A 27,055-nucleotide genomic window follows, 5' to 3' on the forward strand; every position below is an offset into this window, starting at 1 on the left:
TGGGGCTAAATGGCTATGTTGTGAGATTACCATAATACTATGGATAGCTTTTTGTGAACTGGTATTTCCTGTTTGAGTTTTCTTTTTTGCCTACAAATCCCATAATTCCATTTTCCTCCCTCCCACACATCGGCCACCCCACCCATTAAAACATAAATGAGCTACAGCCATTCAAAAGACCTTTGGTTTTCAATCAGCTTTTGCATTAGTTGCAGATTGATCACTCTCTCACCAATCGATCCCTCCACCCATTGAAGCAGACAGGCTCCCTGTCATCAGCTGACTAGTGAGTCAGGTCTCGGCCGCATTGCAACCTGGGAAAAATCTGAGACAACAGTCATTTTGTATGCTGTTAAAAATAAATATTGGGGTGAATATCACAGAAGAATTGTGAGAAAACCCTCACACACAGGTAAAGACACTATATTATGAACTACATTAACTTTAACCCCTTAAGGACTCAGGGTTTTTCCGTTTTTGCATTTTCGTTTTTTCCTCCATACCTTTTAAAAATCATAACCCTTTCAATTTTCCACCTAAAAATCCATATTATGGCTTATTTTTTGCGTCGCCAATTCTACTTTGCAGTGACATTAGTCATTTTACCCAAAAATGCACGGCGAAACGGAAAAAAAAATCATTGTGCGACAAAATTGAAAAAAAAACACGCCATTTTGTAACTTTTGGGGGCTTCCGTTTCTACGCAGTGCATATTTCGGTAAAAATTACACCTTATTATTCTGTAGGTCCATACGGTTAAAATGATATCCTACTTATATAGGTTTAATTTTGTCGCACTTCTGGAAAAAATCATAACTACATGCAGGAAAATTTATACGTTTAAAAATGTCATCTTCTGACCCCTATAACTTTTTTTATTTTTCCACGTACAGGGCGCTATGAGGACTCATTTTTTGCGCCGTGATCTGAAGTTTTTATCGGTATGATTTTTGTTTTGATCGGACTTTTTGATCACTTTTTATTCATTTTTTTAATGGTATAAAAAGTGACCAAAATACGCTTTTTTGGACTTTGGAATTTTTTTGCGCGTACGCCATTGACCGTGCGGTTTAATTACTGATATATTTTTATAGTTCGGACATTTACACACGCGGCGATACCACATATGTTAATTTATTATTTTTTTTACACTGTTTTATTTTTTTTATGGGAAAAGGGGGGTGATTCAAACTTTTATTAGGGAAGGGGTTAAATGACCTTTATTAACACTTTTTTTTTACATTTTTTTTGCAGTGTTATAGGTCCCATAGGGACCTATAACACTGCACACACTGATCTCTCATCCTGATCACAGGCGTGTATTAACACGCCTGTGATCAGCATTATCGGCGCTTGACTGCTCCTGCCTGGATCTCAGGCACGGAGCAGTCATTCGTCGATCGGACACCGAGGAGGCAGGTAAGGGCCCTCCCGGTGTCCGGTCAGCTGTTCGGGATGCCGCGGCGGTCCCGAACAGCCCAACTGAGCAGCCGGGTCACTTTCAGTTTCACTTTAGAAGCGGCGGTCAGCTTTGCCCGCCGCTTCTAAAGGGTTAATACCGCACATCGCCGCGATCGGCGATGTGTGGTATTAGCCGCGGGTCCCGTCCGTTGATGAGCGCCTCGACAGACGCGATCCCGCTTCATATCGCGCGAACTGGCGCAGGACGTAAATATACGTCCTGCGTCGTTAAGGGGTTAAGCCCCTGTAGCATAGTCAAATAAAAAAAATTCCTGGAATACTCCTTAAAGGATAATTTGGATTAGAAAAAGCGAGCAGAATTACTTGAGTAAATTCCTCACCTATTCCTCAGTGTGAACATACCCTAAAGTGTATTTTCATTGTGGTTGTCACCCCCTATGCCTCCATGTACAAAGAAGTAATATTTCTCCATATAACAGACTGGACTTATAACATACCGTCCACAGAAGTTTTTGGTATTTGATCATGAAAAGCATGACAGATGCCGTCCGGGCTGCGCTGGTAACAGCGTCCTGATCGAGAGATTTTACAGGAGATGTGTGGAGAGAAAAGAGGTTAGGTGCCATGATCATAGCCACGTTTTTCAGAGTCATTTTATTTTGTTCTCTGTGATCAACGACCCTTTGAAGGAATTCAAGTAGAGCCTAAAACAAAGAGGAAACACTGCATGCTTTATGTCCCAAATAACAGGATCGAGTTTATTATTCGGCTTTTTCTTACAGATGCCTTGAGAGTAGGCCAATTATTTTTTTTTTTTTTAAGCACTAGTTCCTTTAACTCCTGTGCTGCCAAATATGAGAGCTTTGTTAACATTTAATTCATTTAGCTGTCCCTTTCTCTCTAATTTATTTACTGATTTCTAACACCAATTACCCATAACAATAAAGGGGTTATACAACTATTAAAAATGTATCCCCACCATCTCCAGAACTTGGCGCGACTCTCCCTTCTGAATGCTCTGGCTCCCACCTTCTCAGCAGTGATGGCCCGCTCAGCCAATCATTGGCTGCATTGGTGTCAGTCGGTTATTGGCCAGGCTCTGACCATTGGGATTCTAAGGATCAGTTTTTGATAGATGGATAACCTCTTCAAACCCTTCAGCTTGATATTGTGTAAGTCTCCCTTGTGCTGTCAAAAGAGCTTAGGCTTGTGAAGACATGGATTGCACAAGGTCTGTGGTATCTGGCACTAGACATTAGTGCCAGATATTGACGTTACAGATACTGTATGCTGCACGGTAAAGAAAGCATGGATTTGACTTGTCATCTCCTCTCACAGATGCTCTATCAGAAACCTTAAATTCCTCCTCATATTCCTTAAACCATTTTTTCTCTAAATCACTCAATTTCTAGTAAAGGGGCCAATGCCATAAGAGAACACCACTACCATAAAGGGGTTTGCTAGGTCTGTTCAATATTTAGGTAGGGGATATGTGCTAAAGTACCATACACATGATGCCAGGACCCAAGCCTTCCCAGCAGGGCATTGCCCAAAGCACCAATGTCTTCTCCAGCTTGTTTTTTTTCCCGCTATCTGCAGATTCCTTATTCTAATCCTAAACCATCCCTTAGAAGAGGTTATCCACAAATAGAAAAACAGACCAAATTTCTTCCAAAAATTGCACCACCTCTGTCCTCAGGTTGTGTGTGGTATAAAAAAATTGAGTCCAATTACTTCAACGGAACTGAGCTGCAATATCACATACAACATGAGAACAGGTGTGGTGTTGCTTTTGGAAGAAATTAGGTCTGTTTTTTTCTATTCCTGGATAACCCCTATAAAAGATTGGTACATTATTTTATTTCTTTTTCAGTAGAACCACTTATGTGGTCTATGAAATAAAGGCTAAAATGCAGCTACATCATATCATGACTGTAAAACTGGCTTTAGTATATAAGTTACTGAATGAAGGTGCTTACCTTTAGAGCATCACGGTGTACATCAGGGAGAAGGATGACCAGGAGATTCAAAGCTTGGAGGCGATGCTTTTTACTTGGGAGGTCTGAAAAAAGGAGGAAAAAAAAGGAAAAAAGATACAGTCCTCTACTGCTACAGTTGCTTTACTGTTTCTGTAATGGTTGCTACTTGTTATTTCTATTCACTAAATGAAATTATCTAAAAAGGCAGAATTTAAAGGGGTTCTCTAAACATATTTCTTTTTAATGGTTCAGAAAGGGGTATAATAATAAAGCCCTCATACTCGTCTTACCAATCCCCTGCTTCTCCCATGACAAGGATATTCCTGCCCAAGTCCTGACAGTGTCTATACTTAGAGTACCTGTCATAATCTTGTTAAATTTCAAAATCCTCCCAGTTCACTGCCCATATCATGATAAACCACCCCCTGCCTTTATTTTTGTTATTTTTTTTAGTTTCTACCTTGATATGGCTCTGTATTTTCTGCTCAGTCTCAGTCAGATTTACAGACTGGGAAGGGGCGTTCCCCAGCAGGCGTGACATCATCTGAAGCCATACAGGGGAGACCTTCCCTCACTCTGCTACACACAGCCCAGAGCAATTCATTGTGAGATGAGCTATGATTGGTTAAAGGAGTAGTCCAGTGGTGAACAACTTATCCCCTATCCTAAGGATAGGGGATAAGTTTGAGATCGCAGGGGGTCCGACCGCTGGGGCCCCCTGCGATCTTCTGTACGGAGCCCCGACAGCCCGCGGGAAGGGGGCGTGTCGACCTCCGCACGAAGCGGCGGCCGGCACGCCCCCTCAATACAACTCTATGGCAGAGCCGAAGCGCTGCCTTCGGCAATCTCCGGCTCTGCCATAGAGATGTATTGAGGGGGCGTGTTGGCCGCCGCTTCGTGCGGAGGTTGACACCCGCTATCTGGTCGGAGAGCCTGGCCCCCGTACAGAGAGATTGCAGGGGGCCCCAGTGGTCGGACCCCCCGCGATCTCAAACTTATCCCCTATCTTTAGGATAGGGGATAAGTTTTTCACCACTGGACTACCCCTTTAAGGCTGCACACCCCCCCCCCCCCCCTCAGCATTTCCTGCATTTGGACTTCCTCCAGGCCAGCAGGAGTCCAAAGTCTGTGAAAAAGATGGGGGAAAATGTGCTCTGGACAAGTAGGGAAACACCTGGTGGCAGCTTTTTTTAAACACAAATAAAATATAGAAAACTTCATTATTTTTTTTTTTTAAACAAAGTACATTAGAAAGATTTTTTATGTACCATATCGAGTGCAACAGCAAAAATTAGTTTTACTGAGATGAGAGTGCCCATTAAAAACTTCCCCTTGTCATGGACAAGTGACTGCTTCAGACTAGACATGTACACGACAGGAAAATGTGGTTCTATTCATTTAGTTTAGTTAAAATAATTTAAAAATATTCCTTATTACCGTAGACAGTTTTCATTTTCGTCATTTTAGTCTTCTGCATCATTCAGATTTTAGTTATTTCATTCTTCATATTCATATTTTCTATTTGGATTATCGGATTTGTACAAATATATGAATACATATGTTTGTAGTTTCGCATAAATCTGAATGTGCTAGTAAGTACATTTTTGTACAAAAATATGTACCAAACAACTTGCACGTCTTCAGACAATGACTAGCTGTCCTTGGTCATCATTGAGGCAAGTGATTGGCTGCAGCAGTGACATATAGAAGTAGAGACCATAAACTACAGAGACCAGCAGAATACGGCTGGGTTCACACTACGATTTGACTCATTTTTGCCCCATATCCGGTTTTGTGAGCGGTGTGTGACATATTTTCATAAATTTACTATTATATTTTGCTACAAAAGTTTATCAGTAAAGAGTAGTCCAAAGGAATCCTTAAAAGAATATTTCACAGGATTGGATACTTTTTAGATTATAAAAGTATATACATTTTAGTGTGGTATATTAAAAATATTTTCCCCCAGAATACCCCTTTAATGCTTCTGAAGAATAACATGATTTGACTATTGCCGAGCTGCTATCCCCCTTCTCCACTGTCAGCACAGTACCAGTCCAGCTTTGAGATGATCTGCTGACTCATATCTGACAGTCCAGGTCCTAGATACACAGCCAAACAACCAGTCTTTGAATACCCTTCAGCTCGAGGCAGATGTGTTACTGAAATTCAAATAGAACCTGTCACATTGAAAAAGCTGTCTGTCTGATCTGCTAGCATCATGTTATAGAACAGAAAGAACTGGGCAAATGATACATAGTTTTATTGGAAACACAATCAGCATATGTTGTATTTTATTCATTTAAATGTCTGTTACTGTGGACTTAGCAGTCAAGTTGTCCGTCCTTATTACTAACTGGCAGCTATCTCATGCATACCTGCTTATGCAAGAAAGGCTGTCAATCACTAAATGGGACCACCCACTGGACTCTTAAGCCCAGATTAAGCAGGGACTTCAACCAATAGGTTAATAGTTACAGTGAATCTTTTTATACAAAAGTATAAAACAATCTGTTCCACTCCTTCTGCTCTTTGACATGATGTCAGAAGATTAGAGCCAGATGCTGAAACATGCTCTTTTTTTCTTATCTGTTTCTATTTTTGTTTTAAATTCTTTTTATTTCATTTTTTTTTTTTTTTCATTATTAGGGGGGAAACCATAATGGCTGAGCATTTTTTTTTATAGCATATAGAGATATGATTTAAGGCCGGACCAATGGACACAGACAACAATAGACAGGAGCTGTGTGACCTTCTCACCTTTAATGTGTCATTTCACCGGAGAGGGGGGTTGAGTTGTAAGCTTCATCTATCGTCTTCTCCATCTACCTGTGTCACTATTCACTGTAATGCTATAGACTTTGTATAAACTTTTGACATATTGTCCAGGCATGTCAAAAGCTTAGCTAAAGAAAAACTGTCACATGTTCACTCCTGCACTAACCACAGGTACTGACAGATAGTGCAGGGGACGCTGATTCATATGATGTCTACCTTGCCCGGACCCGTCCAGCCGTTCGCCCGCAATCTTAGTTTTTTTATATATGCAAATGTGGCTGTAACTAGCACTGTGACATCTGTGCCGTCCGCTTATGAATATTCATCCCCCTCCCTCCGGCTCTCCCCGCCGCTCCTGTCAGGAAGCGGCACATGCGCTGTGAGGACCAGTTAGGAGCTGCAGGGAGAGGGAGAGCCGGAGGGAAGGGGGATGAATATTCATAAGCGGACTGGGCGGCACAGACGTCACAGTGCCACTAGGCTCCTGAAAATCCCGCCTGTGCCAGTTACAGCCACATTTTGCATATATAGAAAAACTAAGATTGTGGGCGATTGGCCAGACGGATCCGGGCAAGGTAGGGCTCATATGAATCAGTGTCCCCCGCACTGTCTGTCAGTACCTGTGGTTAGTGCAGGAGTGAACATGTGACAGTTTTCCTTTAACTCCAAAAACATATACAGTGAAAGAGCTGGGTTTTAGTTACAGCCAGGGAGTGAGGCGCACACTGCAGCACACTTCATCTGGCTGTAACTCGCGACTCCATCGGGTCTCTCAACAGTGAGACACGAAGCAATCTAAACATTTGTCATGGCTGGACAACATGTCAAAGAATTATTCAAATGGCATTAAAGTTTTACATAAATTTGTCTGAACTTTTTATTTATATATTTGGGTCAGGTTTAGGAGTGGCATTTACTAGCAGGTCCCTCAAAGGGTCCCTGGGAGCAAACCAAAATCATCTAGTGATATTTAGCAACTGACTTTGATTATGAGGGCTATTATTCAACAATGTCACATTATATGGACATTATTTATAAATCACACATAAGCAAAACCCAGGAAACCCTCTTACAAAAGCATTTTTTAAAGCAGAAAAGTTTTCCCTTATGTTAATAGCTGAAGTTCTTTATCTACCCTTTATTACCAGTAGCGTTGCTAGAGAGTGACCGGGGGGGGGGGGATACCGCATCGGGTGAAAGCACTAAATAGCTGCACTGCAACTATCCCGCAACAACCCATCCACCCTCCTCAGAAATAAAAAAAAATATTAAAACAGACTATGCCGCACCATGAATATCCGTACTCTGGAGGCTTTTTTTTTTTTAAGGAAAAATTTTAGTGCCACATATGGGTTATTTACGTAGTCTGTAAAAATTCTTACACAATTATTTTGTGCCTTATTCTATTTTAACACAACATTGATTTTAAAATTTAGTGGGTATGCCAGCATGTATGTGTTCTAAAATTAACAAGGTGTGCAGTGTGTATTTTCAACCTTAAAATTAATAGAGTTATTAGTTATATAATAAATTTTTTCTATAATTAACATTAACATTAATGTAGTAGGTTTGTTTCATGATGCAGAACAAGAACAGTTGTTAAAGTGGGTGTTAATTTCCTTTTCTGCAGACGTTTGCACTTTCTGTAAGCCAGGTTGGACCTGGAATACATATGCGACTTTTAAATGGAGCAAAAAAAAAAAAAAAAATGACTATGTGAGCAGATTTCAGAAATGTGCTTTGGAATAAGCTAAAATCAAAAAGTCGCAGCATGTATAGAAAAGTTGCACGTGCGCAAGTACGTGCGGCTTTTTTACGCAAAAGAAATCTACTACTGAGCTTGATAAATCTCCTTCTATATGGTGGAATAAATGTTGTATACGGCAGTATTAACTTTGCCCCAAATGGTCGTAATAAGTGGGCTGTAATTTAAATGGGCACTCTCATTAAAACTATTTTTTGCTATTGCTTTCTTAATGGTAAATAAAAACATTTTCTAATGTACTGTTTAAAAAAAAAAAAAAAAAAAAAGTTTTCTATGTTTTGTGTTTAAAAAAAAGCTTCCACTAGGTGTCTCCCTACTTGTCCAGAGCACATTTTCCCCAATCTTTTGCACAGACTTTGGACTCCTGTTGGCCTGGCAGAAGTCCAAAAGCAGGAAATGCTGAGGGGTGTGTGTGCAGCATTGGCCAATCACAGCTCATCTCACACTGAACTGCTCTGGGTTGTGTGTAGCAGAGTGAAGTTCTCCCCTGTATGGCTTCATATGATGTCACATCTGCTGGGTAACGCCCCTTCCCAGTCTGTGAGGCTGACTGAGCAGAAAATACAGAGCAATATCAAGGTAGAAAACTAACAAATAATACAAATAAAGGCATGTTTATCATGATGGGGGAATGTGTACTGGGCGTATTATAACATTTAACAAAATAATAAGGGGTACTCTTTAAGGGAAAACGGTCTTAAATGGCAAGAACTTTCTTGAACCACTTGTTAACTGTATGTTTACAAAAGTAACATTAGATGGCATCTAAACATAAAATGTTAGAATCTATTCTGTTTGTGTTTATAATGTTCTGTATGTTAGCAGATTGCTGTCCAGCTAAATTCAGTTAAAGTCTTAATCTATTATAATATGTTCAGCATTGTGAGTAATCATATAATCCCTTGACCTGCAGTGTTTATGGGTTCTGTATTCCAGCAATGAAGCAATAAATGTCACAATGTCATGCACAGCAATAAAAGGCAAAATTGAAGGGCCTGAAAGAGAGCGCCAGCTTTCTGTGGTTTCATTATTTTCTAAATAAAGGTCCTTTTATCCAACTTTATATGTGGGATCACAAATAAAATGATGACTGCAGCAAATACACAAGATTTCAGATGGTAAGAAGCGCAAAAGCCAAACACTATATTAAATTAAACAATAAAATGATCTCACGCTGCACAGAATGGAAAGCTTTCATATATTCCACCGTAAGCAATGGGAGAGGGAGCTCTCGGATGAAGAACTTCAGGATACTGGCTGCATCATGCTGCTTTACGTTATCCCAGTTGAATGTTCCCTCATAAAACTTGCCTTCTAATTCCGCACATAGAGACTGAAAAAAATAGTACATTATGATTTGTTATGTACTGTGTTGATTTTACACCGAACTATTAAAACTATTTACAATAAATAAACTAAATAAATAGTGTAAATAAAATTAAATACACAGATGCAAAATAGTTCATTGTAGGCCTGACTTGCACAATAGTGCAAACATTTTTTTTATATTATATACATATATACATACACACACACACACACACACACATATATATACACACACACACACACACACACACACACACACACTCATGGCCGGAAATGTTGGCACCCCTGAAATTTTTCAAGAAAATGAAGTATTTCTCACAGAAAAGGATTGCAGTAACACTTGTTTTGCTATACACATGTTTATTCCCTTTATGTGTATTGGAACTAAACCAAAAAAGGGAGGGAAAAAAAGCAAATTGGACATAATGTCACACTGAGCTCCAAAAATGGTCTGGACAAAATTATTGGCACCTTTTCAAAATTGTGGAAAAATAAGATTGTTTCACGCATGTGATGCTCCTTTAAACTCACCTGGGGCAAGTAACAGGAGTGGGCAATATAAAAATAACACCTGAAAGCAGATAAAAAGGAGCATGGACAACAGAAAGAAGAGAAGAGAACTGTTTGAGGACTCGAGAACCTAAATTGTGGAAAAATATCAACAATCTCAAGGTTACAAGTCCATCTCCAGAGATCTAGATTTGCCTTTGTCCACAGTGCGCAACATTATCAAGAAGCTTGCAACCCATGGCACTGTAGCTAATCTCCCTGAGCATCGATGGAATAGAAAAATAGATTTTTTAGGGCCGATACCGATAATCTGTGGCCTTTCAGTCCAATAGCTGATAACTTAGACCGGAATATCGATATAAGTTATCGGCTATTTCTCCACCCCCCAACCCCGAAGAAGTGTCTGCAGATCATTGATTTAAAGCGGGCGCTTTAAATCAAGGAACTGAAGCAGCTTTTGCGGGGCCAGAGACCGCTGCCGCCCGCTTCTCTCCCCCTGCCGGTCGTCAGTACAACCACCGCCGCTGCCCCATTGCCTCTCCCATCCCCTGTTTTATAATTACCAGTTCCCGGGGACCTCCTGAGTCCAACACCCCCCCCCCCCTACCCTCTAGCCAGAGACTGCCACCGCAACCGCTTCTCTCCCCCTGCCTATCCTGAGGTCCTCCTGAGTCCAATTCCCCCCCGCCTTATCCTCGGGCCAGAGACCGCCACCCACTTATCTCCCCCTGCCGGTCCTTAGTCCAACCACCGCCGCTGCCCCATTGCCTCTCCCATCCTCGGTTTTATAATTACCAGTTCCCGGGGCCCGGGTCCGCACTACTTCTGGCTCCTGCGGCATCCTGAGCTGTCACTGTGCGCACTGACAGTGACATCATTGCGCAGCGCACAGCGTAATGCAGGACGCCGCAGGAGCCAGAAGAAGCGTGGACCCCAGGAACAGGTAATTATGGGGGAAGCAATGGGGCAGCAGCAGTCTCTGGCCGGGGCGGTGAGGGTGCGGTGGTGGGGGTGTGGGCGCATTATCGGCAATGTAATTGCCGATTCCGATAACATCCAAAATTGTGAATATCGGCTGATAATATCAGCCAAACCGATAATCGGTCAATCCCTAGTCTGGATGGTGGATAAGCAGTCACTTACCAAGTTCCAAAGATATTCAAGCTGTCCTGCAGGCTCAGGGACCATCAGTGTCAGCGCTAACTATCTGTTGACATTTAAATGAAATGAAATGCTATGGCAGGAGACCAAGGAGGACCCCACTGATGACACAGACATAAAAAAGCAAGACTACATTTTGCCAAAATGAATTTGAGTAAGCCAAAATCCTTCTGGGAAAATGTCTTGTGGACAGATGAGACCAAGATAGAGCTTTTTGGTAAAGCACATAATTCTACTGTTTACTGAAAATGGAATGAGGCCTACAAAGAAAAGAACACAGTACCTACAGTGAAATATGGTGGAGGTTTCATGATGTTTTGGGGTTGTTTTGCTGCCTCTGGCACTGGGTGGCTTGAATGTGTGCAAGGCATCATGAAATCTGAGGATTACCAACAGATTTTGGGTCACACTATACAGCTCAGTGTCAGAAAGCTGGGTTTACATCCGAGATATGGGGTCTTCCAGCAGGACAATGATCCCAAACGTAGGTAAAAAGCACCCAGAAATGGATGGCAACAAAGCGCTGGAGAGTTCTGAAGTGGCCAACAATGAGTCCAGATCTAAATCCCATTGAACACCTGTGGAGAGATCTTCAAATTGCTGTTGGGAAAAGGCGCCCTTCCAATAAAAGAGACCTGTAGCAGTTTGCAAAAGAAGAGTGGTCTAACATTCCGGCTGAGAGGTGTAAGAAGCTTATTGATATAGGAAGCCACTGATTTCAGTTACTTTTTCCAAATATTAAGTTAAAGGTGTACTCCACTGAAAACTATTTTTTTTTAATCAACTGGTGCAAGAAAGTTAAACAGATTTGTAAATTACTTTAATAAAAAAAAAATCTTAAACCTTAATCCTGCTCTTTTCTTTTTTAATTTCCTTTTCAGTCTGACCACAGTGCTCTCTGCTGACACTTCTGTCCATTTTAGGAACTGTCTGTCGCAGGAGAGGTTTGCTATAGGGATTTACTCCTACTCTGGACAGTTCTTAAAATGAACAGAGATGTCAGCAGAGAGCACTGTGGTCAGACAGAAAGGAAATTCAAAAATAAAAGAACTTCCTGTGGAGCAAATAGAAGCTGATAATTACTAGAAGGATTAAGATTTTTAAATAGAAGTAATTTAAAAATCTGTTTAACTTTCTGGCACCAGTTGATTAAAAATAAATATATGTTTTCCAGGGGAGTACCAGTTTAAGGATGCCAATAATTTTGTCCAAACCATTTTTGGAGTTTGTTGTGACATTATTTGCAATTTGATTTTTTTTCCTCCTTTTTTGGTTTAATTCCAATACACACAAAGAGAATAAACATGTGCAAAGCGAAACTTGTGTTACTGCCATCCTTTTCTGTGAGAAATACTTAATTTCCGAGAAAAATTTCAGGGGTGCCAACATTTATGGTCATGACTGTGTGCATATATATATATATATATATATATATATATATATATATATATGTAGGTTGTTGTTAAACTTTCACAATTACCTGCAGGATATTGTGGTTTTTAAAGCGGAATTTGAAGTTTAGGTCTAAATAATTATGTTTAAAGAACTACATCCTGACACACATCTGCTGTTTATTGTCTTGTGTTGGAGCGATTTCCTTTCATATTGTCCTGGGGAAATGTTTTAGGTGCTGCACAAGAGAAGATCCTTGTGCAGGTCCTCACATGTTACACCTGTGCTCAGTACAGGAAAAATAAGCTGTCTGCTTTAATTCATACGTGATTGGTAAGAGAATGTCTAACTGTTCTATCTGTATTATCTGTCCGTCTCTCTCTCACTCTCATATTTATCTATGCACTGTCTTTTGGAGCGTACTGTATCTCGGACTCGGTCTGGAGATCACAGGAAGTCTCAGCTGTCCGACCCCTCATAATCAGACTTATCCCATATGCTGCGGCTAGGGGTTAAGTTTAAAGGTAGAGGAGTACTCCATTGAAATTATGCCCCTCTGCAAAAATGTCTGCAACCCCCCTCCCCATGTCATTGACTGCAGCTCAAAACTATTAAGATTAGAAAGACATTTTATGTCAGTAGTAACCAACAAAAACATAAACACAAAACACAGAAAAAAACCAGACAATGGTTTACCACATCTATAAAAAGGCTAAATTTCAAAAGCAAAAGAATTTTTATCTACAGGTGACTCAGATTTCCCGTTAATCCTTCTCCATAAGCATGGCGGATACCATATACTTTAGCACCCTTACAATGTTTAACACTAAGGAAAAATAACTCCACTATATAGAATTACAACTGAAATAATCCACTACATTTCACAACTGCAATGTATCACCAAGAAAAAATCTCAGTGGAATATAATGGAGGTCACATACAGCACAAAGCAATAGTCACATTGCAAACATACAGGCTCTGGAGGAGATTTATCAAAACCTGTGCAGAAGAAAAGTTATCCAGTTTCAAAAGTTATCCAGTATAGTCTTCAACTGTTGTTTGTGTGTCTCGATGAGGAGTCCAATACAGAAAGTGTGGGTGGACAAGCAGGGTTCTGTGCACTTAGGACAAGCAGAACTCTGCACACTGAGCCTCTATGACATGCTCTTGGCTCACACAGCAGGATAATTGACAAGCCAGGAGCCTAAACAGAGCCCTTCTTATCTTGCTCTGACTTCCTTTATTTGGACTCTTCATATACGCACACAGGCAATAGCTGCAGGGACAGCATTTTTTCATCCCAAAATATACACATTTTTAAATCAATGTATATTACAAATATACATATAATAGTATTATCTACATTATATCAAAAGTTTTTTTTGGTGACAGGTACACTTTAAAGGAAGTCTGTTACCAGTGTCACCTGCACTTACCAGACAGGTAGTGCAGGTGACACTGATGACAACTATACTTACCATGTCCCGGTTCGTGCAGTCGATCTTCGGTAATCTTCTCCGATATCTTCAGCTCCAGGCCCGGCTTGGAACATGGGCGGAGCTTAGCGACGTCACCACTGCCATGCTCTAGCAGCGTGACCCAGCACAGTACTGCACTTTTGACGTCACTAAGCTCTGCCCATGCTACAAGCCTGTCACAGAGCTGAAGATACCAGAGAAGATTAAGAAGAACGACTGCATGGACCGGGACAAGGTAAGTACTGTTATCAGTGTCTCCTGCCCTACCTGTCTGTACCGACAGGTTAGTGCAGGTGACACTGGTGACAGATTTCCTTTAAAGGAAATCTGTCATCAGTTTCACCTGCACTAACCTGTCGATACAAACAGACCAAATATCTTTGGTTCAGTCTCATTATGAATAAATAAAGTCACAGCAACAGAATAGTATATTAATAAATGATGTTACTTTAATCCTTGAAGCTACTCCAGGTATCCTTAGGACGCCTTCTGTCTCCAGTCCTCCCTTCTCTATTTGTTCAATCAGCTACAAATAAATACAAATCATTACAAAAAGAGAGTATAATACATTTTTTGTCAAAGCAACTTGATGGCTCATGATCTGCAACAATCCTCTTTACACCATTTTTAAACCAAAAGAGAAATAAGTCAGGAATATTTGCATAATATTCACACTGCAGCGAAACAAGAGTCAGAGTACACAAGTATGGAGAAAATGTACAGCTTATCCATTTATTTTTTCATCCACCTTGGACCCCTTAAAATTACCTATAAACCTGGATGCTCTAATATACTATACATATAACTGATCTGAATCCAAGATACTAAAGTTTTGGGTTGATTCACACAGCCTTTGTGCCTCTGTAAAGGGAGCTCTGATGCAGCGTTCATTGGAAGGGCGGGAGTGAAGTTGAGAAACAAAAAAAGTGCATGTACTATTTTTTTTCTCCGCTCCTGTAAAATACTGGATCCCTGATGGACCCTTTTCAAATAAATGTGATCTGTTGGGACCCAGTGGTGTCAGTTGTGCTCCGACCTGTTCTGTGTCCTTTTAGGGCAAAAATAAGGCTTAGGGTGCCTATTAAGATCATGGTAAACCTGCTCTTTACTTGTCTAGACAAGAGTTGGATGGACTGATGGTCTAAAGTGACTCTTTTGGTGACAAAGTACATACATTGGATGTTTTGGACCTGTTTATTTGCCAATAAGTGCAAAATATATCCAGGATTTACTTAAAACTAGTATGGAAATGAAAACTTACACTTTGAAAGATGAGTGGGACTTTGGTGCCTGGAACTTTCCTCTGATCTAACTCCAGCAAAACAGACAAAGGAACCTGAAAGACTCCGGATTCTAATTGGGGGGAAAAAAAATTCAACTATATGTAAAAGTGGAACATTTCTTTACATACAAAAAGAAAATAAGCAGTAACTATGTAAATTCTATCCATTTAGTGAGCTGTCTAGGAGCAAGAAAAAAAAAAAAAAAAAAAAATACAGATTTTCATGTTTCTTACATATTTGGATTGTATATTATCCCACTTCTGCTATATTTTAAGTGCCAACCTTAGCCTGTAATTCACGTACAGTATCCTCTACAGACAACCTCCCATGATGTACTTCATAGCAATGATACAAGTAACTGTATGATAAATACAGTGTCCACATAATATTCTCAAGGTTCTCAAATAATATTTGTAGTCTGCTGTCTAAATAACACTGAACCGCCTGTTGGTGACAAAGCAGAACATGTACAATATACTGTAGGCTCTAAAAGAGTTATCCAGTATAAAAAAAAAGGAACCCCTATTTGCAGGATAGGGGATAAGTGTAAGATCGAGGGAGGTAGGACCGCTGGGACCCAACGCGATCTTCCACCCAGCACCAAGGCTCTCTGCATGAATGAAGTGTGTTAACCATGGCACGTAGCTGTTATCAACATACCCCCTCTATGCATCTCTATGAGATAGCCGGAGAAACCACGTTCATGTCCCAGAGGTCGGACCCCCCGGAGATCTGACACTTATCCCCTACATTTTTTATACTTGACTACTCCTTTAAGACATCCCCTTAATGACTTTAAATTATATTAATAGGTTATCCTAATTCTATCTGACCAGCAGAATGTTCTTTTTTGTAGTCAAAACACAGACTATTTGTTCTCTTTACTTATTTACCTTTAACTTTTATTTTGGCAGCTCGTTGAAGTTTTAGTTCTGTACCCAGGACGTCAAATAAGGCAGTAAGCTCGATAAGAGCTAAAGAAGTCACCTTCTTCATATCCTGAGGTGCCAAATCCCCGATCTTTGTGATGCCAGTCTTGTCTTGAGGAAGCCTGTAGTTCTGTACATAAACAGTGTCATTGGTTTGTTGAACTTCAAAAATAAATATTACAGTAACACATAACTAAATTAACTAGCGACATTAGTCACGGGGACAAAATACATATTTATGCTACAGAACAAAAAAGTTTTCCAGCGACTTCAAAACTACAACTCCTGGCATGCTGGGAGTTGAAGTTCTGCAAAATCTGAAGGTACACAATGGAAAACAATGCATTAGAAGATCTAAAAACCTTTAAATATCCAACAAGACATATACATTTTTCAATCCATTTTTACAGACCGGATCACATATTGGAAAATCAATACTTTCTATTACAAAGGTAGACTGTTTGTAAGAGAGAAAAGCACAAAGCACTCTCATAGGGATCCTTAAACTCCGGGAGGAGTACTCACTCTTTAAATGGAAGCTGAAGCATTATATCACATTGGCAAATATTCATGATACATTGCAGACTATAGGGGAATACGCACTGGTAATAAAGAGTCATCTTCCTTCTCGTTCCTAATAGTAGTGAACTCTCGGAGATTAGAGGCCTGCTCAGCAAATGAAATCTCCAGATTGATGTCAGTTTCAGAAGTGGGAATATCTTTTACTGTATTTTCTGCTCCATCTGTATTTTCATTTACTAGTCCTAGGTTTACAGGAAGAGTAAGGGTGAGGTCAGATTTTTTTTTTCCACAATAAATTCACTATAGATTCACTATCAATTTGCAACACACTTAGACATATTAATATTGTTAAAATAGTTATGCAAAGACATCACCATATCTGTCCTCAGGTTGTATGTGGTATTATAACTTGGCTCTTTTCACTTTAATGGAATGAAGCTGCAATACCACACACAACCTGAGGACAGGTGTGTTGCTGTTTTTGGAAGAAAACAGCTCTTGTTTTTCTATCCCTGGATAACCCCTTTAATTTACAAAAACTATTTAAAGTGGTACTCCACCCCTAGATATCTTATCCCCTATCATTTGATGCTTGCTGCGGGGAAATGAAATGAAACAATGAAACATCTTATCGCCTATCCTTTGGATAGGGGATAAGATGTCTAGGGGTTGAGTACCCCTTTAAACAAAACAATTTCCATACATGTTAATTCACCCTGTTACAAATTTTAGTGCCACTACTGGGTTTCTGCACCAAAAAAAAAACTTTACTATTCATTTGTACTGGCCAAGCATTCAGAGGAGGCAATAGAACAAAGAAAGAGAAGAAGAATATACTCTCTTCATGATATACTGTATTTTCTCCTCACCGAGTGAGCAGCAAAGCAGTAGAGGTGGGTGGAGGGAAACAACAATCAGCACCCCATTCACAACAGTAAAAAAGGGGCATGTAATTGGCACTTGGGACTGGTGGGATACTGAGGTGCTGAGTACAATGCTGTATAATGCGCTGTAATGGTCTTGGTAATTGTTTATTTGTATCTTTCACCTCTCTTTTAATGCTTTGTATCCCTTGTGTCTCTATCTTACATCCTTCGGCAAGGATGAGAACTAGGAAATAGTCTGTAATGCTTTGCATATCCCCAGGGAGTTAGGTTTGTGGTTTTCTTCAGCATGCTTGGATTTACAATAGGGAAATGTTTTTATTTCTACAAAACATTTTAGTCTGCCAACCAAACAGTCTCAGTAAATATCACATGCAACTGAAAAAATAGAAATGTTGTGTGCAGTCCACAGGGACACTATCCACAAAATTCTTCTCCCCAAATAAAAAACAAAACCAGAATCTAAAAGGACTCCCAGCATTCACTGTTGCCAACTTATTAACGAATCTTTGAAGTCTTTAGTCAAACTAAAAAGGCATATAAAAAGGCATATAAAAAGGCATCTTTTTCCCTCAAATAGTGGTGTAGCCATAGGAAGTGTACAGGTAGCTGGCACACCCGGGCTTCTCCATCACCAAAGAAGATACAGATATTCTTAATGGCACATGGTAGGTAGGAAGCCTTGTAAATTTTGCATTGAAGCATGACAGCTTCATGTTACGCCTCTGTTCTCCAAAGAGAATGAGTAGTAAAACATTTTAAAAGAGGGAAGGAAAAGGGTTAGTGTAAGAGAACTACTTCCCATTTCAGAAATGAAATCCAAGAAAAGTGTGAACATAGAACAAGCATCTTTTCCAGTGTTGTGCTATATGGTTATAGCTATAGTTGAGCAAACATTTCAAAACTTCAGCTTGGGGGGCTCCCCAAACCTTCCGAAAAAATTTGGTTCGTACTGAACGGGCAATAGAATAATCCTCAAACACGTGTACAATGCTGTCTTAGAGCTTAAAATTTCTGTATAACACTGCTAGAATCACCTAGGAATGTATTAAAGTAGTTTGAAAATGATTTTAAGTTAAGTTAATGTCAATGTTATAGTGGCATGAGGTCACTCATGGTAACTAAATGCTTGTTTAAAAACACACTGCACCAGATTTTGTATGCTTTGTAACTGTAAAATGAAGCTGGATAATGTATCCTTGGTTGTTGACAGATGTCTGCCAGGGATAAAATGCACACTGAGGTATCGCAGTGGCTTTTTCCAAGCTTTACATACATTCTCCCATTAGAGTAGCCACAGGTTTTAAGTCTGGAAAGTAAAGATGCCATAGATTTTTCTAAAAATTGGAAGTTGCAAGAGGATTAGTGTATTTGTAAACAGTGGACCGGACAGCAGGTCTGGTGGGACTAATAGTGTCTGGTGGGACTAATAGTAGCCAGAGGACAGGACAGTAGGGCTGGGCAGTATACCCGTTCATACCGAATACCGAAATTTTTGTGCTGCACGATATGAATTTTTCCCCATACCGCAATACTGGTATGGGGAAGTTGTAGTTTTGCAACAGCTGGAGGTTGGCAGGTTTGAGACCACTGCTGTATGCTGTATCCCTATGCCCAGGCTTCAAAAGATAAAGAAAATAAACTACGTCGGCCTTATGCTGGGGACGGTAACGTAGGCAAGTCAAAGTTTATTTTCTTTATCTTTTGAAGCCTGGGCATAGGGATACAGTGTACAGCAGTGGTCTCAAACCTGCGGACCTCCAGCTGTTGCAAAACTACAACTCCCAGCATGCCGGGAGTTGTAGTTTTGCAACATTTGGAGGTCCGCAGGTTGGAGACCACTGGCGTACAGTATAGAGTTCCAGCGTCGGTGGCCCGCAACAAAGAGGAGGACGACAGTGCTTGCGGGTGACATATGTGAGTAGTACCCCGCTGGGCTGATAATTTATTGGGGGGAGCAGAACAGCGCTCGCGGGTCACATGATTTGGGGGGTGAAAGAAATACTGTTATATACCGTGGAACCGCCATAAGTTACAAAAATACCGTGATACACATTTTTGGTCATACCACCCAGCTCTACAGGACAGCAGCAAATGATGGAACAGACTGTAGGATGAACATTTTTGTTGCGTCACGTAACTATAGACAAAGAGAAATCCACAGACAACTGGTTCATTGTCATATCGTCGGACTTTTTTTTCCCTCCTCCTGAGAAGACTTTGAACCAGTTAACCAGACCACAAGGGCCATACTATCCTCCAAAACTACACAATCCCTGGAAGACAGTGAGAACTTTTGCTTGCTGATGCAGTTGCTACTACTACCACCTGGCTGTTGCTGCTGCTACTAGTGCTGGTACTGCCACCAATGTCTATAGTTACATAACTTAACATGCACTAAGCCAATAATGTAACAAAAAGTGTTAATACATTTACACAAGCAAAGACTGCACTTTTACAGTTGAATGGCAATCCCTCACACATACAAACACCTCACAATAACCCACTCAGGACCACCCACTATTAACCACAGTGGAGAGTTGAGTGAAAAGAGTGGGCCTCACATATCAGATAAAGTAAAAACAATACCATCAGATTTTTCATGTTGTTCTTCACTAGTTGCTTCACTTTTTTCTGTAGATTCAAATCCATTCAAGTCTTCCACCTAAAATGCACAGCAAGGGGTTGTTAGATGGTTGAAGAATTTTTTTTTTTTTTTTTTACTCCTTTTTTAACAGCAATAATTTTACCCTACAGTGGCTTGGAATGGAGATAACTCTAAACTTCACGATTTAACCCCTCAAATGAAGCATAGTAGGGGCCAGACATTCCTAAGGGGCCCAGTCTGTTACCCAACTGTGGCCCACATGATAGTACTGCATAAAGCTATTTGGCTTTTATGGCAACCAAGAGCCTGATTAAGGCCTCAAGGCCTGGTTTCTTAGTAATTTATATTGCCCCATTCCCAAATGTCTAGACTGTTCAATGGCACCATTGCTTCTTTTCAGACAAGGTGACTGACACCCACAAAAAAAACAAAAAAAACAACAACATTATAGTAAGACAATTTTTTTTCCTTTAAAACATTTTTTTAAACCCAGTAAAACACCATTGCATTATTATTAAACATCATAGGGAACCTACCTGATCACACACCTTTTTACAGTTTCTTGATACATCCTTCTATTCCTAATATATGAAGGTTTGAAATTTGTCTGAAAATTCAGGGAATCAGTCAGATGAGTCTGAATTTTATTTGAATAATGGAAGTGAATATCAGATAATGGGCGGGATTATACACGTCCCTTAATGTTAAACATTTGCACCTTCTGACTGTATAATCCCGCCCAACACCTGATATTCACTCCCATTATTAAAACTAAGTTTACACTGACCGTCTGACTGATTCCCTGAATTGTCAGACAAAATTATAAACCCCAATATCTCAGAAATGGAAGCGCATATCAAGAAACTGCAACAAGATGTGTGATCAGGGTACCCTATCTAATATTTTTTGGGGTTGGCCACAGGGCCCAACCTCTCTTGTTCAGATACAGACTATTTCTCAATCAATTCCAAACTTTGAATCTAAATCCATATTGGTCTGTTTTGCTTCCCTAGGATTAAACTTATTAGAAGAAAAGAATCAAATAAACCCAACTTGAGCAGTTACCAAATAAATTAGAGATATTAAACTACAACTCTCATATACATAAAAAAAATCCCAGAATGGCTCTCCAATGGACCATACTCTGTATTTTAACTTGCTTAAAGGGGTATTCAGGCCCTAATACATCTTATCCCCTATCCAAAGGATAGGGGATAAGATGTCTAATCACGGGGGTCCAGCACAGGGCGTCATGATACTCTGGCCCCGTGGTCGTCACGTTGCACACTCGGAGCCTCTAGCGCTGCAGAGAACTCATGGGTGCTGAATGACAGATTGTGGGGGGCCCCAGCGGCAGCTATAGATAGGGGATAAGATGTATTAGAGGAGAGTACCCCTTTAGCAAGTTAAATAACTTATTAGCAAAACTCCAAGAACAAGAATGCACAAACACTGTCCACTCCATGAAATATGCCATAAATTCCACCAAAACTTAAATACATCTCAAAACACCCTGTATACCCCTCCATTCCTCAAAATGAACTCCTTTAAAAGCTGCACCCTAACAACTATTAGAAAAACATTCTCCATCTTATTCAGAACATTTTAATCTTTACCAAAATTTCTCTTATTATCAATTATCTCTTAAAACCTCCAACAAGCACCAAGACCTCCTCATATGAAGTAATAGGCATGTATCAACCCAGTTGTAATACTTTTCTTATTATACTCTTCCATGACACAACCACATCCACAAACTATCCATAGGTTTTATCTTCCCTTCTAACAATATTTAGGGTCATGGAACCTGCTAACCTGTTCTTTACCTGCTCCTCTTGTAGTATTCACCATAATGGATCACTATGTCACCATTATAAGTGGTTCCACTAGGAGTTTAAGGCCTATGGGGGAGATTTATCACAACCTGTCCAGAGGAAAAGTTGCTGGGTTGCCCAAAGCAACCAATCAGATCGATTCTTTCATTTTTCAGAGGCCATTTTTACAAATGTAAGAAGAAATCCGATTGGTTGCTGTGGGCAACTGGTCAACTCTACCTCTGGACAGGTTTTGATAAATCTACCCCTATCTGTTTTGCATAGATTAATTCATTTGCATACTGTATAATCTTACACCATCACGATATGTACCACATGCATGGGGCTACTTCACCAACATCTTGCTTTAAGAGTCAGTCACATGCATGAGTCCTAAAAAGTTAACCTTTGCCAACAGTGCTGTGGACAGTCATACTCCAGTAGAAGCCAACACCATGAAAGTCATGTGACATTTAAACTATCAATATAGATGGCTGACTATAGCATTAATCTCGCATGGAGCAACATACATTTTATGTCACTTGCACTGATATCACAAGTTGCTCCGTATATAACAAATATATCATGAAAATTGCTTTGTACCAAATCCTTTTAAATATAGCATACTTTTTATACTATTATATGTCAATATTAATCATTGGTTTACATAATGATTACCGTATTTATCATCGTATAACACATACCTAAAATAAATAAATAAAAAACAAGGCAAAAACCCTACCTACGTGTTATACACAAATAAATCCACTGGTCACTGATTGAAAGTGGCCACAGCACTAGCTGCTTGTTAAAGATCAGCAGCCCTCAGTTTAGGTGTCACGTCAGGGCCTGCAGCCGCCGCTGGTCACTGTTCTAACATCAAGCAGCCGCTGCTTTGGCCACTTTTAATCAGCTGCGGCTGCAGGGGACAAAGGAGCCGGCAGAGGATGTCACATGTCAGTGGCGCTGAACCTGCACGAGCATGGCAAGGTAAGGAAAGGTAAAAAGAAAAGGAAAAAAAGCAGGGGAGAAGTGGGGAAATGATGAGAGGGTGATCACATACACAAGGGGAAAATGCTGAGGGGGTGATCACAGGGGGAAATGAGGCACAAGGGAAATATGCTGAGGGGGAGTTCACAGGGGGAAATGATGAGGCTCAGGGGAATCACATGGGGAAATGATGAGGCACGGGGATAAGGGGAATGTTGTGGCACAGGGGCTGGTAAGGGGGATGAATGATGTGGCACAGGGGGGGGGATCAGACTGGGGAGGAATTGCAAATAGAGAGAATCAAAGTTGGGTGAATGATGTGGCGTTAAGTTATTTCTTTTACATTTATTTGTTTTACTCAAATTTCACTGTTAAACTGAGGATGTGTGTAATACCCGATAAACACAGTATATATTTCACCTTTAAACCATAATAGGATGTTTAATATTTTTTTAAAGAACACTATTGCTAAGAATTATTTACAATTATGGCGATCTGAGTTCAGTCGCTTGTACATACTTTGTCCTTTGAGCTTGCTGGCTGCTTAAAGACATCCCGGACATCAGGGATCTGATGGTGTTTGTTTTTTTTCCTCAAGGTCTGAGAGAAAGTATCGATCCGTTTTTGGACAGCTGCGGACTGAGTCCTTGTTAGCGTAGATAGGAACACCATGCTGTCCTGGGAGTCTGCTGAACTCTCTCCAAATAAATTGGAAAGCCCGGCTTCTTTAAGCCATTCCTCTTCCAGTTCACCCTCTAAAAATAAGCATGAGTCAAATACAAAGTTGTCATTAGTTCTTAATAAACATTACATATAAAAATTTTTTATCCTATATGGATTTATATCATAGTGCATATTACAAAAATCTAAAGGAAAATTCCACTCAGTGAAGGTTCAAATGTGTTTTTTTATAGAGGCTAGCTACACATAAATACTAATAAAGAAATAATGGAAATGTTCCTCAACAGGCTCTTGACAAATTCTTACCATCCGGCTCTTTAACCACCACACGCTGTTCCTCGTGAGCATTATCAGAGCTCTTTTTGATGTTTTCTACTTCTGTCCAGTAGTCATCGAGAGATAGCTCATCTAAGGAGTCTTGTGATCCCGATCTGTTGAAAGCTATTTTATCTAAGGCACTGTTCATGCTCCCGTGGTTCATCATATATTGCCCAGATTTACGACTGAAAAAAACAAGAAATTTTATTATAAGATTGCCATATATTAATAACTGCAAAACACACTAGTATCATGCTTGATGTGACAACATTACTGCTTTAGATCTCAATCAGAGGGGAAGATAAAAGAGGTGACACTCCATTATAAAAGTCCTAAGATCAAACCCCAAGTTCTGACAACACTAGACTCAATGCTAGTTAGGAAGGTCTGGAACCTATTGGACCTGTCTGCTGATTCTTTAATTACAATTACTATTCTGACTTTCAGGGTACGTTCACCCTGGGGACATCCCGCCGACAGAATTCTGCTGCAGAAATCCGCTTGCAGCAGCTTGTCTCAATCCATTTGTATCAATGGGATTCTGTTTCTCTGTGCACGCTGCAGATTTTGTGACAGAGTTCTGCTGGCGGAAAGTTCATCTGGCCAAAAAATGAACAAGTTCACTCATTTGGCGAAATTTCGCTGGAATGCATTGCTGTCTATAAGATGGCACATGTACACATGATGATTTACGCAGAACCTGCTGCAAGAAGCCTGTATGCCAGGAGCCTGCTTTCTTGCATATAATGCATTCAAAATTTTACACTATAACTTTTTTTTATTATTATTTTGAAGTCTTGAGTTGAAATTAAAAAAATACTTCAGTCTCTCCTAATCATTCTGCACTTACCACATAAAACCGAAATAAAAAGGAAAAACTAAAATATTGCATTGACCCAAGTATTTAGATGCTTATTACTCATTACCCTTTCTGCCATTCTTCTCTGCAGATCCTCTCAAGGTCTGTCAGGTTGGATGGGGACCAACGGTGTACATCAACAGAAAGGGCTCTGCTGGCCACTCAAGTACATTCACAGAGTAGTGCCTGAGACATTTCTGTGTTGTCTTGGCTGTGTGCTTAGGGTCATTGGCCCACATTTATCATTGTAGGTGTAAGTGAAGCATTTTTCTACACTTTTTTTGTGTGCTGGTAATGTGTAGGAGCACCACATTTATTAAATGGTTGCAGAGCATTTGATAAATAATGTGCAAGCACACAATTTCTCTCTTCTCATCCACCAAAAAGCTAAGCTAAGTCTGGGCTGATGTAGTTTTAGAGACTTTTTAATGGCTTTGCGCCTTTTCACAAAAAGGCGCAGTTCATAAAACCCTTCCATATCATGTGTATTGCCAAAATCAGTGGATCGCAACTCAAAATCAGCAGAAATGTGCAAACCAAAAGTCACAAATAAACCTTGCTTGCGCCTTTTTTGCACCTTTTCTAGACACAAAAAAAGTCTAAAGACAATGATAAATGTTGGCCATTGTCTTGTTGGAAAACAAAGTTGATGTTCAGAGTACTCTAGATAAAGTTTCTATATATAATTTCTCCGAGTGTGCTAGTCAGCTCACCTGTCCACCACGCTCAGTTGAATAATACAAAATCTCTATTCCCTTTCTGTTAAAATGCCATAGAGAGAAGTGCAATATAAGATGATAGGAAAATGTCATATAGAGAAGTGCACTATAAGAGGATAGGAAAATGCCATATAGAGAAGTGCAATATAAAATGATAGGAAAATGCCATACAGAGAAGTGCACTATAAGAGGATAGGAAAATGCCATATAGAGAAGTGCAATATAAAATGATAGGAAAATGTCATACAGAGAAGTGCAATATAAGAGGATAGGAAAATGCCATATAGAGAAGTGCAATATAAAATGATAGGAAAATGCCATACAGAGAAGTGCACTATAAGAGGATAGGAAAATGCCATATAGAGAAGTGCAATATAAAATGATAGGAAAATGCCATACAGAGAAGTGCACTATAAGAGGATAGGAAAATGTAATACAGAGAAGTGCAATATAAGAGGATAGGAAAATGTAATACAGAGAAGTGCAATATAAGAGGACAAGAAAACGCCATATAGAGAAGTGCAATATAAGAGGATAGGAAAATGTCATATAGAGAAGTACAATATAAGAGGATAAGAAAACGCCATATAGAGAAGTGCAATATAAGAGGATAGGAAAATGTAATACAGAGAAGTACAATATAAGAGGATAGGAAAATGCCATATAGAGAAGTGCACTATAAGAGGATAGGAAAATGCCATATAGAGAAGTGCACTATAAGAGGATAGGAAAATGCCATATAGAGAAGTGCACTATAATAGTATAGGAAAATGCCATACAGAGAAGTGCACTATAAGGGTGCATTCACACGGGCGTATTTGTCAGCGGATCCGCAGCTGCGGATCTGCTTACAAAGGCCCCTAAAGTGCTGCCCTCTTTGTGCCTGCTAATAGCGGCAATCCTCCGCTACCAGCAGACACTGCGATGTGCGAGTTACCCTGCAGTGTACTCGCACACATCTCGGCCTCTCTCTGTGTAGCTCAGGGAGCCGGGGGAGCGGCCGCGATGTGCGGGATGTGCGGATACACTGCGACTCGCACTTCACAGTGTGTCTGCTGGTAGCGGCGGATTGCCGCTATTAGCAGGCACAAAGAGGGCAGCACTTTAGGGGCCTTTGTCAGCGGATCCGCAGCTGCAGATCCGCTGACAAATACGCCCTTGTGAACGCACCCTAAGAGGGCACAAGATAGGAAAAACCCATCAACATGTTTTCAGCTGCACTCTCTCTTAGATGAATCATGACTAAAGACTATTGTAGCTGGAAAGGAGTTAAAAGTTTTTTTTGCTTTCTTAGGGCTGGTTCACATCATGTTTTCTGCAATACGGGACCGCATACGGCAGGGGAGAGCTAAAAACTAGCACTCCTGTATTGAGCTGTATGCGCTCCCGTATGGAATTCATTTCAATGAGCCCGCCGGAGTGAAACGTTCGGTCCGGTCGGCTCATTTTTCTCCCATATGCGCTTTTACACGCGTACCGAAAACCATGGTTGACCACAGTTTTAAGTACGGTTGTAAAAACGCATATGGGAGAAAAATGAGCCGTCCGGACCAAACGTTTCTCTCGGAACGGCTCATTGAAATGAATTACAAACGGGACCGCATACAGCTCAATACGGGAGTGCTAGCTTTTAG

The 27,055-nt window shown here is 40.3% G+C and overlaps 1 protein-coding gene across 3 annotated transcripts in view; it reads right to left on the minus strand.

Annotated features, from left to right (window-relative positions):
* ARHGAP18 (Rho GTPase activating protein 18) overlaps window positions 1–27,055 on the minus strand; it is a 108,259-nt gene that overhangs the window by 12,425 nt on the left and 68,779 nt on the right. For all 3 annotated transcript variants that reach the window (XM_056566525.1, XM_056566527.1, XM_056566526.1), the window contains exons 2-11: window positions 23,832–24,028; window positions 23,364–23,599; window positions 20,022–20,097; window positions 16,630–16,790; window positions 15,991–16,156; window positions 15,076–15,167; window positions 14,263–14,340; window positions 9,118–9,277; window positions 3,402–3,484; window positions 1,920–2,126 (exon numbers count right to left, since the gene is read on the minus strand). In XM_056566525.1, coding sequence (XP_056422500.1) covers window positions 1,920–2,126; window positions 3,402–3,484; window positions 9,118–9,277; window positions 14,263–14,340; window positions 15,076–15,167; window positions 15,991–16,156; window positions 16,630–16,790; window positions 20,022–20,097; window positions 23,364–23,599; window positions 23,832–24,028 — 1,456 coding nt within the window. The remainder of the gene's footprint in view (window positions 1–1,919; window positions 2,127–3,401; window positions 3,485–9,117; window positions 9,278–14,262; window positions 14,341–15,075; window positions 15,168–15,990; window positions 16,157–16,629; window positions 16,791–20,021; window positions 20,098–23,363; window positions 23,600–23,831; window positions 24,029–27,055) is intronic.

This window comes from Hyla sarda, chromosome 3 (assembly GCF_029499605.1).
Source record: "Hyla sarda isolate aHylSar1 chromosome 3, aHylSar1.hap1, whole genome shotgun sequence".
Lineage (NCBI taxonomy): Eukaryota > Metazoa > Chordata > Amphibia > Anura > Hylidae > Hyla > Hyla sarda.